We start from the raw sequence: 17,747 nt of genomic DNA on the forward strand, positions 1-17,747 counted from the left end.
TTGCATTGACCATGAATATATAATACATGTACTTGTAAGCAGAATTGAAAGTGCATCAAGATAGATATTTCCCAAAAAAAATCCTTGGAAATTGAGTCAGGGTTGTGTACATGTATTGCCATGAAACACATAAAAATTAAAATAGCTATTTTGTTCTACATTACAAATAATCTTGAGATTGTTCTGATATGGATAAATTGGCAGATCAGAAATTGTGAGATAATCTGAATACTCAGGCTGATGCGGATGGGGCATATTGGGTGGCACAGTTTGTTAGGGACACTGCAGTTAGGCCATCAAAATAAGTATGTACATATAATTGAAGGTGCAATGAAACTATACTGAATGAGTTGGTGGTTCATGTAAAAACCTCTGCTGTGGACTGTATCATTTTATCATCCAATATTATCACAGAAAAATAGATCTAATTGAATGTGGCAAAGACCATTTGTACATACCTCCAAGGTTGGATGCAATCCTTATCCTTCATCTACCCAAGCTGTGCTTCTTTAGAATATGTTCCTGAATGGTACATGAATCTGAACTATACATGCCAAGATGAGTTTTGACCGGGCTTTACTTTTTAATCTGAAAACAATCACTCCCTCAGTGCTGATAAAGTACTTGTAATAAAGGCTAGTACTGTACTATGTAGGTCTTATAATAATTTATTCATTGCAATGGACAATGACCCTTACTGTCAATATGACAGGTTAACAACATCCTACATTGATAGGAGTACAAGAAGGCCTATTTAAATCACATAATGGGCCTGAGTCACTATGTTCATTATGAAAAATGTTTTAACACGAGTACATGTATTTAAAATGGCTACATGTACATGTAGGGTAACTTTAACCAGTAAACCAGCGAGGGCTTAATACAAGTGGAGCGCCTCTGGCAGGCTCGCGCGCATTACGCGATTCAATATAATAGCAGTACTGACTTTGAAAACAACTATCAAATAATTATTCACAAAAAACACAATATACATGAATACATGTACACTATTTCACTGACCCTATGACATTTGACCTTGATCATGTGACCTAACACTTGTGCAAGATGATATGTGATTACCTCACAAGTACGTCCACATTTCTTGAACTACATTAACTTTCAAAGTTATGATGCCAATTTAATACTTACATGTACATTACTCCCAACACGGCCAGAGTTCATTGACCTTCAAATGATCTTTGATCTAGGCCATGTTCCTGAAAAGCGGGCAGGGTTCTCAGGGACATGTATCAAGTTTCATGAACTAGATCCATAAAATTTTAAAGTTATGATGACATTTCCACAAGTACCCCCAACATTACCAAAGTTTGTTGACCCTAAATCAGCGCATGACACTGGCACTGGTCCTAGACCAGTAAAAGGGCAAGTCCAAGAAAAGGTCACCTGAGAAGTAGGAGTGGGCTACACATGTAATTGGGTAATATTTTGTTTTACTGTGGCAACAGTTTTTTTTGTATTCCTTATATCAACATGAAATGATATTTTTTTACTCGGGTTTGAGAAAAAAGTGTGCCGGGCCAAAATCTAAAATGGCAGCCAAAACCCCTCAAAATTACATTTTTGGCCACATCTTCTTTATTTGGTGGTCCTTTTCTCTGGTTTGGGGGTCTATTCATATGGGGGCAGGCAATTTGTTTTTCCTGAAATTAGTACTTTTAAACCATTACTTGTATAGTTATAAAGTGATTTCACTTACTAATTTTCAGAACCTTTTTCAGCCCAAATTTAAGTTTCATTGTCTCATGGTTCTGGGACATTAGACAATACCAGTTGACCAGTAGTAAGAAGCTTCATATAGCTATATTGCTTTTATTTCTCTAAACTGGGGTTGATGGATAATTTGCAAAATACATATATCTTATCAAATGAAAGAAAATGTCATTTGTCCATAGGGGCTGTATGGTATACAACATTGTCCTGTATACATGTACATGTACTACCCTGCATACACGTACATCCATGCATTGACCACCATGACATATAAAATATAGTGTCATAGAAGTGAGCTCCTGGGGTTTAGAATTAGACTGTGACTTGTAAATTTGAATGCTCGTTTGATGTACATACATGTATGTAACCTCATGATAAAAATAAATTGCACATCATTTACAAGTATGCACATCACATTTTTAGCCTTAGATCTTCATCATTTAGATGCTTGGGGTTTTTTTTCCTGGTTGTGGTGTCTAACTCTATGTTTATGGGGTCAGATACATGTAAATACCATTGTAACGTTGATCAATGACCAATCAGATTCAAGGATTCATAAGTTCCTCCCAAAAATTTCTAGATTTTTAAAAATATTTTTTCATTCCAGCTACTGCTTGATTCCTGCTGATTCCGAATAAGTGTGATGGGGGCTTAACAATAGATATAAGAAAAATAAAGATACAGTACACTATTTCAGAACATAAAAAAAGCACTCTCCTGCGTGGTAAAAAAATTCAATAATAAAGAGTATTCCAATGGCCCACTTGTACTGTACATGTACATCGTTTTGCTGTTGTTTCTTTTTGTGTTTTTTTATTCTACATGTAATTGTAATTCAGTATCAAAGATTTCTACAGCCAATTTTTTTTTATATGAGTTCACTATGATTTCAAAAATGGGAATTCTTCCTTTAAAACTCCGTGCTACACACAAAAATTCCTGTACTCTTTTCCATTTTGACTAATACAATGTCATTGTGTGATATTATGAAACAATACTCTGATAGCATTCTGAATCTTACTGTACAGTTCTGGCTCAAAGGTCACTTCTTAACGTGTGTCAATACTGATCTCAATATCACTTTGATCTTTCAACAATGATTAGAGATTGAGCATAAAGATTCACAGGCAAAAATACATGTACATGCATCTCCTCATCATGCTCACAAGAATAAGAAACAGCATTATGCAAGTCCCACAAGTCTCCTTTGGTACACTGATGTAGAACTTTGTATGGGATCATTCATATTTTGAAGGCTGTTGATTTCTAGCAGGCCAATGTACATTGGCACGTACATGTATGTACAACAGGGATGAAAATAGACGGGAGCAACGAGCGATTCCGCCCTCATGTGCTTTGAAATCGTCTTGCAACTGCCTAAAACTCCCAACATGAAAATCGCTCCCGTCCAGCCTCCCATTTACGACTGCACAGTAGTCAGTCAGGCCAGCGCAGCTGCAGTTTTTTCTTTCATGCATCGTCGCGTTCTGACGTGTAACTGAGTGGATTTTTCATGGGCACAGCGCTTCAGAAAAATGTGTATCGAGTTTCAAACTCTTGATATCCCAGGTACTATTTTTCAAAACACTGAGTGGCACCAGCACCGGCACCAGGCCTCGTATAACTTTGATAGCAAAAAAAAATTTTATTGTATTAATTTTGAAAATATCATCCTAAATTTGCAAGAAAAACAGGTTGTGAACTCTGAAGAAAATCACAGCTCTTTACTTTTCGGCAACTCCACTTCTTAAATCTGAACTAAGCCACTTGGTGTTCTGGAAATATGGCACAGATCCCGCAATTTAAAGACTGAAATGAGGATTTTAAGTGGGGATTTTGGGTGAGTAACAGTCAGTGCCCGAATGAATACATGTATTAGCGCTAATGCAGTTTCATACCCTCCTGTGTTGCAGTGATGATTGACTGTGAGCTGTAGCGTGTGCAGTGGCTGCGCTTGAGTAGGCATCGCTTAGCTTGAGAAATAATTGACATGGTGACGTTAGCTGTAAGGCTGTGATACATTCAATATTTCATAAAATAATATTAATAAGTGTGTTTTTATAAAAAATCAATTATGAAATCGATTCTGTTCAAATCTAAAAAACTTCATCCTATTCAATTTGATGGACAAAATTGCTTAAGTTAAAACATGGATGGTCCAGTTTTTAATATACGAGATGTATGTAAACAATAAACATCAGATCTACATGTACATGTAAATGATCAACAATAAATTAAATAATAATTTAACAATTAATAACAATGAAGAAATATATAGGAATTAAATAAACAATGTTTAACATTAAATGAATTTTTAAACAAGCAGGACAAACTGTGATGCGTAAGCATGCACTGAATCATGAAAAAATGGCTCTCAAAAACTGGAAAAGGCTCTGGTAAAATGAAAAATGGCTCTCATTTTTTTTTTCAAAATGGCTCCCTAAAAATAAAAAGTAATATCAACACTGATGTGTATGTCTGCAGAGATGCCAATATTCCTCAACAAAAAAGTCTTCTTAGAGTTCTTTTTTTTATTCAAAATTTCTTGCACCATAATGATTACCCAACTATTAATACCAATAAAACACATAATTAAAAAAAATGTCAGAATACACAGCAGAAAAAAAGATGTGGTATAGGGCCAGAGTGATATAGTCACTGTAAAGGATCGTGCACACCCAGAACCAAGCTGCGGTGAGGGAGTTATTACCGAGTTGGTACATGTATGTCAGTCACAAATTTTGTGAAAAAAAAGAAAAATTCTAAATCAGCTATTCCGACGGGCATGTTTGATACGTAAGGTACATTATTTGCTGCATGCAGATTACCAGCAGGGCTTGCTCCATCTGTTTTGCATACTTTTTTGCCCCACACATTTTTTTTCATTAAAGAAAATACCCCCAATCGTTCTTAGTCCTAAATCCAATATCTGATGTACAGAGTAAGAAATCAATTGTTATAATGAAAAAGTAAACCTCCTTGCACAAAGACTTTTCCTGCAATGAATTAAATATTTACTCTTCATACATGTACATGTATTTTACTAGTTCTAGACTAGCTAGGGACATTTTGCGAGTCGAGCACAGGAATCCTGCGTGTAAAAAATAGTCTTACATTTGCCCAGCTGGTTTTCATGTCTTATTGAGAGCCCTGCAAGCCGGGTAGGACAAGAAATTTTCATAATACCATACTTTAATTCATGTTATTATTTGATCAATTAAAACTGCAATAAGTGATAGATTTGTCAAGGTTGCTTACAGCCCCTCGGTGTACAGCATCCAAACACACAATTTAAATTCAAGGAAAGTCCCGCCTGATGTCAAAAATTGTTTTGAAAAAGGGAAAAAATAGAAAATTTGTGATGAACTCAGCTGCCTCAATATCAATTTGAACATTAACAAGTGAAGCACCTCTGGCAGTCTCGCCTGCATAATGCGATTCAATACATTAGCAATGCTGACTTTGAAAATGACTATAAAATAATTGTTCACAAAAAAAAACAAATAATATACTACGTTCATTGATCCTAGATGACATTTGACCTAGATCAAATGACCTAAGACTTGTGCAAGATGAGCAATGATACTGGATTACCCCTTCATGTATGTCCACATTTGATTGACTATATATGCTTAAACTTTCAATGTTATGATGGCAATTCAACAATCACAAACAATATGGCCAAAGTTCATCAACCTTAAATGACTTTTGAACTTGGTCATGCGACCTGAAATTCGCAAAGGATGTTCAGTGATACTTGCATTGATCACTCTTATGTCCAAGATTTATAAACTACATGTAGATCCATAAAATTTCAACAACAGTAATTCAACAAATACCCCCAACATGACCAAAGTTCATTGACCTTCAATGACCTTTGACTTTGGTCATGTTGAAATTCACAAATGATGTTCAGTGATACTTGATTACTCTTATTTCCAAGTTTTATGAACTAGATCCATAAACATTCAAAGTTATAATGGAAATTCAACAAATACTCCTAACACGCCCAAAGTTCATTGACCTTTAACCTTGGTCATGTGACCCGAAACTCAAGCAGTTGTACTTCATTACCCTTATATGTACATTTCATGAACTAGGTCCATAGACTTACTTTCTAAGTTATGATGACATTTCAAAAACTTAACCGGATGTTGACAACACCTCCGTTGGAAAAATGGCTCTTATTTATTAATTTTATTATTTATTTATTTATTTATTTTTATTTTTTTTAATCCAAGTTGGCAGCTCTACAGTATAGAGCTGCCAACTTGGATTAAAAAAAATACTTGCATCTGCCGATAGATATCAGGAATCAGAAAATATTTGTTTTATTAAAAAAATATCATATAAATTACTTTATATTTATCAACCGAAACAAATATTTTACGAATCGTGATATTAATCGGCAAATTAAATGCAAGTATTTTTAAAAGTTGCAGCTCTGCACGCGTGTGTATCTAGGTATCGATAACAAAAGAAAGAAAAATGGCGACGTAAACAGACGGGGTAAGTGAACGCTCTTGCTCTTAACTTTTTTCAATCTTACTACTATTTATTTAATGAAAATCAACAAATATGATAAAAAATAGGGGTAAACATTAAACTTGCCCATGTACATAACTTTGGGCATAAAACAAAAAATAAAATTGGTGATTTAGGTCTAGGTTCACCACGGGTAATCCTGGCCTCTACAGCCAAGCATATAAAGCCGAGCCAGGCGTTAGGGGAGTATTAAACCCTACGTAGGTAGATGAATTTACTCCCCATACGCCTCAAGGCTACACACACCCATGGATTCAAAGCATCTCGCATGCGAAGGAATATCAGTCGTATGCACGCGACACACACGACACAGTTAAAGTTTGCTGGGCTTTTGCCCACATAAAATATTACTTTAAATAAAATTTTATATATCACATTCTGCTATGACACTTACCGAATCATTTAGATCCTTCCGTGACTTCTCCTTGAAGTTTCTTTTAAAAAACATGTATATTTTTTTTATCTTTAGTGAAGATTTTACGGAGATGAAATCTGCTCAGCGCGGATATCGATTTTCGCCTAAAGAGGGCACGCGATTTATATTCATATCAAAGACACGACAAGGGAAAGACTAGGCACCTACACTACTTCTACACGCAAATCGATGCAAGGCATTACGCGAAGTCCGTGAAGTGTTCAATCTTTTCATTGTATAGAATTTGGGATACCGTATACGTATTGACGTTCGTGTGTGTGTGTGTGTGTGTATTTGAGTTTTGTCAGACGTGTATCAATCAGATATGATTATTTACGTCTGGGACCGACCTTTAACATCACCATCCGAAAGACATGACCAGGGCTCGAACCTCGAACCTCTGCATCAATTTGTAACTTCCCCACAGCTTGGATTACAGGCGCACGCCACAACACCCAGTTACATGTAAAGCTTGTACTGCAGGTTTCTTTCCAGGCATGTATATTATTTTCATTTTTATTTATTAGTCATCTTTTTAAATTCATTGCAAATAAGAGTTATCATCACCAATAATAATCTTTAATTATGTTTTTGAAGGTATTTCATTCGTTGATGCCCATAATTAGTAAATTAATTACAAGGATTGTGCATTCAAAGAATTTAGATACAGTTATAAAATTACCGAGGAGCTGAATCAAGGTTGTGAAATTATTACCGCCACCAACGGGCTTCCTTGTATTTCCGTGGAAGAGACAAGCGAAGTCACTTTCGAGGCCGAGGTAAGCGAAATTTGCTTTTTTTTAATGATTATGATTTTAAAATAATTTCCTATTTGTTGCCCCCATTGCTACTTACCGGCAAGTGCGTAGCGAGGAGTTTCGTCAAATATTACTTCAGCAATGAAGCGATGTTTGCCGACTACTTCGAAATCCAGGGTCAAACACGGTCTATTGTACGAGGTTAGTACATACTAACCTCGTACAATGTGTGAGTGGGCTACACAGAGCTACCAAGACCAAGTCTCAATGAATCAAGCATTTTTGACTCTTGTTCATTTCCTCAAATCTCTGTCTCATTCAACTATCACAGCCTATCCCCATATACATTGTACACAATGTCTGTGATCTCACTCCGATTCACAGAAAATCTCACGCATAGCTGGTCTTTGAACTTGGCATCTCTGCCATCAAGGCATCATGGGACATGTCATTGACATTGTCATGGAGTCCTCAGACGCAGTCAAGCCAGGCTATCTTCATAATCTTACTCTTACTAGCTATATTACATTATTTATTTTTTTTTTTAAATACAGACAAATTATACATCACTTGAAAGGTTTTTTCAAGACAAATTCAATGGTGAAGACCAAATTACAATTGGAGCACCATAACTGAAGATATGGCCTCTTAAAGGGACGCTATATGCGGAACTTTTCTGCCACCCAAGACAAGTACCCATTGGGTGGCAGATCTACAGGTACTTGTAGATCTATAAAGAAACTTCCATACTTTTTTTTCATGTAGGTTACTAAGTTAATTTGACTAAAATGCAACACAAGAGGTGATCTTGTAGAGCATGGCTGTGTTACCTTCATATTTTTCTTATTCAAACAGCTTCTATTTGTGAAAATATAGTATACAAGAAGAAAGATAACAAATTAGAATAAGACAAGAGAAGTGCATGGGACGCTTTGCGTTGTTAAAAAAAATTAATCAACTCTTGGGGGTCTCATTCCTCAACAGACTTTAATCAGAAAATAAAAATGAATGTCCCACTATACTTCCCGGTATCTGTAAGATTTATATCATTCAAAAGTAGAAAATTAAGTTTTGCAAGTAAATTTTTTTTTCTTTCTGTTTGTCCATGTTCCCTCTGTATTCTGTATAATTACCATGATGTCTCTTTTTGTTTGCAGATCTGAGAATGCGAGATCAGACAGCTGGAGCTGCAACAGTAGCTAGAAATGTACTCCACTGCTTAGAATTATAGAATATATTAACATTAAAAATATTGGAATATATAAAGTTAACAAGTGGAATGCCTCTGGCCGTCTCACCTGCATCACGCGGTTCAATATAGCAGCAGTGCTGACTTTGAATACTACTCTAACTCGCACAAGATGTTCAGTGATACATGGTTACTCTTATGTCCACTTTTTATGAACTAGACCAATAAACTTACAGAGATATGATGGTTATTCAACAAAAAACCCAACATGACCAAAGTTCATTGACCTTACATGACCTTTGACCTTGATCATGTGACCTGAAACTCGCACAGGATGTTCAGTGATACTTGATTACTCTTATGTACAAGTTTCATGAATCAGATCCATAAACTTTCAAAGTTATGATGGTAATTCAACAGATACACCCAATTCGGCCAAAGTTCATTGACCTTTGACCTTGGTCATGTGACCTGAAACGCGCACAGGATGTTCAGTGATACTTAATTACTCTAATGTCCAAGTTTAATGAACTAGACCAATAAACTTTCAAAGTTATGATGGTAATTCAACAGATACCCCCGATTCGGCCAAAGTTCATTGACCCTAAATGACCTTTGACCTTAATCATGAGACCTGAAACTTGCACAAAATGTTCAGCGATGCTTGATAACTATTATGTCCAAGTTTCATGAATCAGATCCATAAACTTTCAAAGTTATGATGGGAATTCAACAGATATCCCCAATTCGGCCAAAGTTCATTGACCCTAAATGACCTTTGACCTTGGTCATGTGACGTGAAACTCATGCAGGATGTTCAGTGATACTTTATTAACCTTATGTCCAAGTTTCATGAACTAGGTCCATATATTTTCTAAGTTATGATGACATTTCAAAAACTTAACCTCAGGTTAAGATTTCGATGTTGATTCCTCCAACATGGTCTAAGTTCATTGACCCTAAATGACCTTTGACCTTGGTCATGTGACATGAAACTCTAATAGGATGTTCAGTAATACTTGATTAACCTTATGGCCAAGTTTTATTAACTAGGTCCATATACTTTCTAAGTTATGACGTCATTTCAAAAACTTAACCTCAGGTTAAGATTTGATGTTGACGCCGCCGCCGCCGCCGCCGTCGGAAAAGCGGCGCCTATAGTCTCACTTTGCTTCGCAGGTGAGACAAAAAGCAAGTCTCTGACATTATCTGAATTTCTACTACATTTAAAATCACATTTACAAAATAATCTCCCTCCTAGTAACATAATAAAACAGGGACCCATTATTGTGTACATCATGTGAATTGATGAGACAGCTTATTGATATGATGACACAAAACAACAGAATATACAGTCATGTATCTATTCATTTTAATACCAGTACCAGGCAGCAGTCAATGCATGGTCTGCGCCTGTACACCATGAAAAAAAAATGAGACTGGAATTAAACGTGCTTTAATTCCCGCCTGTTTTTTTTTCTTGAAATATTAAGTTGAAATTATCATTAATTTATCATCAATACACATAATTCATGCAGAAATCAAATGCACAACTTATCACCTACAACTAATTTCAATGGGTTTAACAATAACATACATGTACATGCATCAAGTACCACACCCACGGCCACCACGCCCACTCACTCCTTTCGGTCAGCCATGGCACCAAAATCACGATCTAGGCGGCACAACATGGGCTTGCATTCGCCTCTTGCGCAGCTATGCGACACATTCTTATATATCAAAATTAGATTTTCTGATACAAATACACTTCAAAGAATTAATTTATATCTGATATTTGACTGTTCCCTGGGAAATTTTCTGTTTATACGGCTTTGAAGTAAGAAAATAGAAACATGATTTACCTTAAGTGTCCAAAAAACTCCTTTTTGTAACGAAAAAACATTGCCGACATTGAACTGAAATCGTCACCAACTTGTAGAAGAAAGTCTGCCGATTTTAATGATACATAACACATGGTTATTTGATGCCCCTAGAGGGCATCAACAAGTAAAAGTAACTTGCAAGATTAACCCGGTTCTGGAGTCATATTTTCCAAAATGGCGACTTCCATCGTGTGACGACGGACAGGTGGTGCTCTCGAAAACGACCTTAAAAACATTTTGGCGATGCAAATGTGAGTAAATTGACTAGAAATAAGAAGTTTAGATATAATAGAAACAGATCATAACATTTTATGAAAAAAGGATTTGAAATGTTGATACACTGGCTCAATGAATTTTGCCTATTTTGTGTGTTGGCAGAATAGGAAATGTGTTAAACGCGAACCCGTTGCGATCGCTACTCTTACTTAATACTAGGCCCCTAATTTTTTATTCTTGACTTACAATCGTAACATAAGGAACAAGGCACCAAGAACAATATGAACCAACAATTTTGTGGGATAATAAAGAAATTCATAATCATATTTCATTCAGCTGAATTTTTACGTGCGCTCGCTGACATCGGGACCCTTCAATCATGCCACTGGGATAGCCAAGGCCCAGGGGCGCCGTGGCCCGCCCGTGTGCATCATCACCCCGCATCTGATCTGGCACTTGTTCAGCTCCGTTCCGTAAAAAAAATCTTTTCGGCCCCTACAAATGTATGAAGAAAACGTACCAAGCTTGATTTCCTGTGGTATCGCCAAACAAATCCTTCTTCAGGCAACATAAACTAGTGAATCGACACTTAGGCCTACTGGTAATGGTACAGTGATGTAAGTAACACTGGTAGACAGGCTTGGATGTTCAGCAGCAGAGCAAATGATCGGCCATATTGCTTGCAAGGTGGTGACGTCAGTATCGGCTCGTCGAGCGAGTTAAGTCACGTGATAGGTTTCCTGTCATCGTCGATTCGGCCATCCACTTCCGTCGTCGACGTCGTCAAAAGTATTCTCATTTCGTCTCAATGAGACTCTGTCCTTACCCACATTGCACAGTGCTTTCACTTTTTCGTCAACATTATCAGATGAGCGTTCCTAGAGTTTCCTGAAATTATTCTTATCTATAAAATATGCCTTACCGTAATCATGGTAATGGGCTTTTTTATATCTGCATTCGATTGATTGATTGATTGATTGATTGGTTGGTTGATTGATTGATTGATTGAAGGGGGGGCATGGGGGGCATTTGCCCCCCCACTCAGAAGCTTTGCCCCCCCAGTTGCCCCCCCAGAAATTTTGAGGACTTAAAAGAAAATTATACAGTAATTTGTAAATAAGTAGATGCTGTCGTACTACATATTCAAGCTCAGCTGTGAAGTGCTCTAAAATACCATTTTCTGCTCTTCAAAACTTGAAAATTTTCTCACTTAGTCGCTGTTGGCTTCCTCGCACACTATTAGTTTGTAATAAGTTTATATCGCTTGTGTGTGATACACAAGCTAATGTAAGTGTTAAACTACAGTACATGGCGTGTATTCTGTCGTCAGCAATGTTTATTCTTTGGGGGCATGGAGGACAAATACTCAAAGTCTGCCCCCTTCCTTGAAATAAATATGCATCTACTCATGTAAAATTTGGATTAAACTCATCGATTTGCTTCATTAACAAATAAGAATGCTTGAACTCTTCGTTCATAATTTGTCACCGTCATGGTTTTTAGTGAAAAAGTAAATAGGCTATGTAAAGATGTGCAATCTGCGATGGGTGTTCTGTCCCCTCCCTCTTAAATTTTCGACCTTTCCACGAGGGGAATGTCTGTATCTATTAGGCTATATTCTCATAACAAGACACCCAACTATAGTATATTTGAAAATAAACTTTACCCTGTGTATTAAAAACTTTCCTGTCTTCGGAAGAAAATTATTAGGCCTATGTATGAAAAAAATAAGATATGAAAAAGAGAACAGAAATTAAATATTGAAGTCTTTTACAATGCGATCAGCATTCTTCAATGGTACATACAGTTTGTGATGAAGGCTAGTCAAGAGTGAAATGTGGCTAAACTACTGAACTACACACGTGGTCGTGGCTGTACGTGTCAGTGTTTACGTATTGACTATCTACTGAAGATGGCAGCCAGAGAATGCGTTGAAATTTCATGGAATATTGTCTCCCTAGCGGCCTAGCCTTTAAGAAAATTGGTAAGTAATCTATGCTCTGTACTTGTTCAAATACTGTAATGTAAGATCTATTCCCACAGGCCTTTGTTATGTAGCCTCACTAGCCTGGCCCTAACTTAGGGCTAGGCTGAGCTGAAACCGGGTCTGGGATACGCCGCGGCGTAGGCGTAGCAGGCCCGTAGCCGTAGATATAGATTCTACTGATAACAGTTGGACTGTGAAAAATACTCCTTGCATACATCGTCTTTGTAATAGGATATTTGTGTTCTCTTTAAAGTTAAACCTAGAAATGGCGTCTTAAATGAGAATTATTTTAGATACAGTAAAAAAGGAAATCTTTGATATAATCGAGATTAACCAAGATCACTTTTTGTACTGCCACGCAAGTCAGATGAAATAGTAGGCCTAACGTTCGAACGTTTAAATATGTTAGATCAGTAATGTAATTCTAAATTGAAATGAATTTTGGATCACATGAAGAGATATTAATGTTCATGTATTTTTTCTTATATCATGTTATGACTTCTTTGATGTATCTATATATCTCGCACTACAACCAGGCTTTTATTTTGTTTAATATATATGCAAAAGAGAAGCATGTATTGGGCATATAGTTTAGGGCCTATAAGGCTGAATAGATCCATGTCATTTGATTGTTGGTTTGATATTGACATATCACTATTACGTCATCATTCATGTAATTGTGGCTCCATTTACAGTGTAATCTTGGATCCATGCAATTTGCTCAATTTGTAGGCACGCCGAGTCTAGAGCCCGGCACACTACGTGCGTAAAACTATTGCGTTTGTAGTGTGCATGCAATCAAATATTATTGACAGACGGCATCTTGTTACTAATTCTAAAATCATAAAAAATCAAATGACAAGGATCTATTTTAAGGAGTCATATAAATCTAATGATGATTATTTTTCTTATTTGTGCAATGGACAGAATATCTGATTCGGTGAAAGATGAAATTATTGATCCATTGCCTCTTTCACCTCATGAAATATTATGTCAATTGCACTCATAAAAAGTCATTCTTTGTAATATGAATAAGTTGCTTTTGAATTGAAATGAAGGTGTACAAAGGCCTTGTTCAATACTTCTTCTAGCAAGTATTTTTCAACAGTCGAGTCCAGGTTTGGGGGGGAGGTGGTTTAAGTTATAACGATCAGAAATGCGTGCAAAACTTCACCAAATTTACTGTAAATCTGTCTCGTAACTAATTCTGACAATATTCACGGAAATTTCATTTTTTTTAACGAAATAATTTGAGAAATATTATCATTTTTATTTTTTGTGGGGGGGGGATCTAGCAAAAAAAATCGACCCGAAAATCTCAAGAAAAAGAATTTGGTCCAATATTTTTCAGTATGAGGTGATTGCCGACATAACTAAAAAGATACCCTAGATTGCCCGAATATATGGTCCTTTCACTCCTTCGTTTCACTTTAGGTAATTGCAGCTCAATATTTCAACACTATCAACTAGACAAAATTGAGATGGATATTAGACGATTTGTTAAACCTAAAGATTCTGGTGGTGGTGGTGGTGCAAGTACCAGCCGAGAAAGAGATGAATCAGTTGAACCCAGCAAGAAACGTCAGAAAACTGACAGTGACGAAGTGTCTGTAGAACCTGAATCACAGGCACATACTGGCACAAGCTCATCACACCACAGTGACCAAAGAACTCCATCATCCACAGATCACTTTGCTGATACCAATGATGCTGCTAATGGTGACGACGATGATGATTTTTTGGGTAATGCTGTCAATGTAAACAGTGATGCAAAACCGTCTGCAAAACCTACCTTCAGGCAGTATCCTGCTACTCCAGGTCCAGCTGATATTTCGCAGTCACCAGATGATGGACCTATCCAACCTGGACGAACTGAGCACTTCAACTTCCAGAAAAGTAATGGAAGGAAATTTAGACCAGAATGGTACAATGCATATCCCTGGATGGAATTTTCCGCCAGTGAGAACAAAGTCTACTGTTATGTGTGCCGACATTTTTCTGTTGGAGAATGTGCTGAGAAAGCTTTTACTACCGATGGATTTCACACATGGAAAAAGTGCACAGGGGAATCAGCAAAGAACAACAAGTTAGTAAAGCACAAAAGCTCAGAAGATCATGTGAACAGTGCAGCCAAATACAAAGCTTACCTAGAATCTAAGCAACAAAAGAAAACAGTGATGGATCACATCAGTGAGGCCCACCGTCAACTTGTACAACGCAACAGAGAGTACATAAAAATCTTGGCAGATACTCTGCGATTGACAGCGGTTCAGAACATTGCCCAAAGGGGACATAATGAACATGAGGAAGGGCCAGAGAACAACTGTGGCAACTTTCTAGAAATTTTGAACTTCCTCAAGAAGTATGACATACATGAGAAGTTGATAGAGGCAGCTGGAAACGCTAAGTATACACATCACAGCATCCAAAATGCCCTATTAGATATTCTATGTGACATTATCTTAGATGAGATTAAAGAGGAAATTGGACAGTGCAAGTACTTTGCAGTCCTTGTTGATGAGACAAAAGATCTGTCCAAACAGGAGCAGATGAGTTTCGTCATACGTTATCTTTATGATGAAGAAGTCCATGAGGAGTTCATGGGATTCAGATGCGCCGACGGCCTCGATGCTGCGTCACTCTCAGAGAGCATTTTAGACGAATTAAAATCTCTCGGCATCGACGTCAATTACCTTGTTGGGCAAGGCTATGACGGTGCAAATGTCATGAGTGGAAAGCTGTCAGGTGTACAAGAAAGGATCCGTCGTAAGATTCCACAGGCGTTGTATGTCCACTGTTTCGCCCATCGTTTAAATCTGGTGATTGTAGAGACAGTCAAGTCCGTAGTACCAGTTGCTGACTTCTTCGCTGTTCTCCAATCATCCTACAATTTTTTGAGTGGCTCACATGTACATGAGCAGTGGATAAGATGGCAGCAAAAGATGTTCCCAGATGAGCAACCTGTGGAGTTTAAAGGGATGTCTGACACAAGATGGGCATCTCAAGTTAGAGCCGTTGGTGCCATTCGCAAGCGATTTCACTGCTTTGTTGAGTTCCTCAAACACACAGACACACATGATGATAACCGTGAGCGTGCATTGAATGCAAGAGGACTCCTGTCCCAACTGGACCAAACATTCATATACTGCATGCTCCTCATGGACGAAGTCCTCAGTTCTGCCAAATCTGCATCAGATACACTGCAGAGTGTCAATTTGGATTATCTACGTGCGGCAGATCTGATAGAGTCATTACTAGAAGACTTGGGTACTTTCAGATCGGATACCAAAGCTGATAGCTACTTCAGTGAATCACTTACACTAGCAAAGGAAAATGGACTTAAATGTAGCAATAAACGCAGACAAACCAGTGCACCATCAACAATGGATGACTTTGTAGTTCTGTCTAAGCTCGGAAAGCGTGACAAAGTGTCTGATGCAGCTAGCATGAAAATAGCAATACTTAATCCTACAGTGGATGTGTTTTTAGGTGAATTAAGTAGAAGATTTAGCAACGAAAATCTGCAGATCTTTCGTTCACTTGCAGCTCTGGATCCTAAGTCTCATAAGTTTCTGGACTTCGAAACTGTCAAGCCTCTTGCAGTGCACTATAAACTCAATCTTGAGGACATCAAAACTGAAATGAGACTTGTCAAGAGAATGATTGAAAGGTCTGACACCAAACTAGAAACTTTGATTGATGTCGCGGAACACCTGAAGCCACTTACTATGGCCTTTGAAGAACTGTACAAGTTAGTGAAAATAGCTGCAATCATCCCAGTAAGTACAGCTTCTTGTGAAAGAACCTTCAGTAAACTCAAGCTCATCAAAAATCATCTCAGAGCCAACATGACTAACAGCAGGCTCAAAAGCCTCGCGGTAATAAGTGTCCACCGAGAAAGAGCTCTTGCTATCGACCTGGAAGAGGTGGTTGACAGGTTCATCATGAGATACCCAACGACCAGGATAACGCTCAAGTAGGAATGTAAGTATAAGCCTACAGATGTCAGTAACTTTACATGTGCTTGGAAAATATGTAGACAAGTTATGTTTTGCAATTAGTTGGTTAGCATTTTTCCCTTTTTTTTTTACATTATTACCTTGCATACATTGACAATGCTGTTTGTTTTGCTGCATGCATTTTTTCTGATGTGATACAAAAATGTAAAAGTAGAATAGGTCTACGCCTTAAGATTACATATATGTAAATGTTCAGTTCATGATCTAGTTTTGATCAATAACTTTGCTCCATTAAGCATTACCTGATTTTACAAAAATTTCTGTTTATATCAAGTGTAACAAAAAAATGTTTATTGGGGCCACTAAAACTCGCGCTTCGCGCTCGATTTTTCCACACATGCAAAAAAAAATTTTGACTGCCCTTGCCCCCCCAATATTTTCTTTTGCCCCCCATTTGCCCCCCCACTTTGAAAATCCTGGTGCCGCCACTGCTGACTGATTGATTGATTGATTGATTGATTGACTGAGTGATTGATTGATTGATTGATTGATTGATGGATTGATGGATTGATTGATGGATTGATTGATGGATTGATTGATGGATTGATTGATGGATTGATTAATGGCTTCATGGATTGATTGATGGATTCATGGATTGATGGATGGATAAATGGATGGATAAATGGATGGATGGATGGGTGGGTGGGTGGGTGGTTGAGTTGGTTGAGTTGGTTGGTTGGTTGGTTGTGGGTGGGTGGGTGGGTTCATTTGGTTGTGGGTTGGTTGTGGGGGGTGGGTTGGTTGGTTGGTACGTTGGTTGGTTTGTACGTTGGTTGGTTGGTGGGTGGGTTGGTCACGGTTGGTGGGTTGGCGGGTGGGTTGTTTGGTTGGTTGGTTGTGGGGTGGGTGAGTAGGTTGGTTCAGGGGCGGATCCCGGGGGGGCACTTCCATTCACGAGTGGATACCATGCGCGACCACGGGGTCTCGAAAAGCACCCTAAACACGTAATTTCCATATTCTGAAAATGCACCCCTTAACAAGTATTGGCGTGTGAAACCCTA

The 17,747-nt window shown here is 37.7% G+C and overlaps 1 protein-coding gene across 1 annotated transcript; it reads left to right on the forward strand.

The window, feature by feature from the left end:
• The first annotated feature begins 13,699 nt into the window (after window positions 1-13,699).
• LOC121414976 (zinc finger MYM-type protein 1-like) lies at window positions 13,700-16,707 on the forward strand. Its single transcript, XM_041608019.1, has one exon. It carries the CDS (start codon window positions 14,131-14,133, stop codon window positions 16,705-16,707), a length of 2,577 nt encoding a protein of 858 aa, XP_041463953.1. The 5' UTR covers window positions 13,700-14,130.
• Window positions 16,708-17,747: the final 1,040 nt, after the last annotated feature.

Source organism: Lytechinus variegatus, chromosome 5 (assembly GCF_018143015.1).
Source record: "Lytechinus variegatus isolate NC3 chromosome 5, Lvar_3.0, whole genome shotgun sequence".
Lineage (NCBI taxonomy): Eukaryota > Metazoa > Echinodermata > Echinoidea > Temnopleuroida > Toxopneustidae > Lytechinus > Lytechinus variegatus.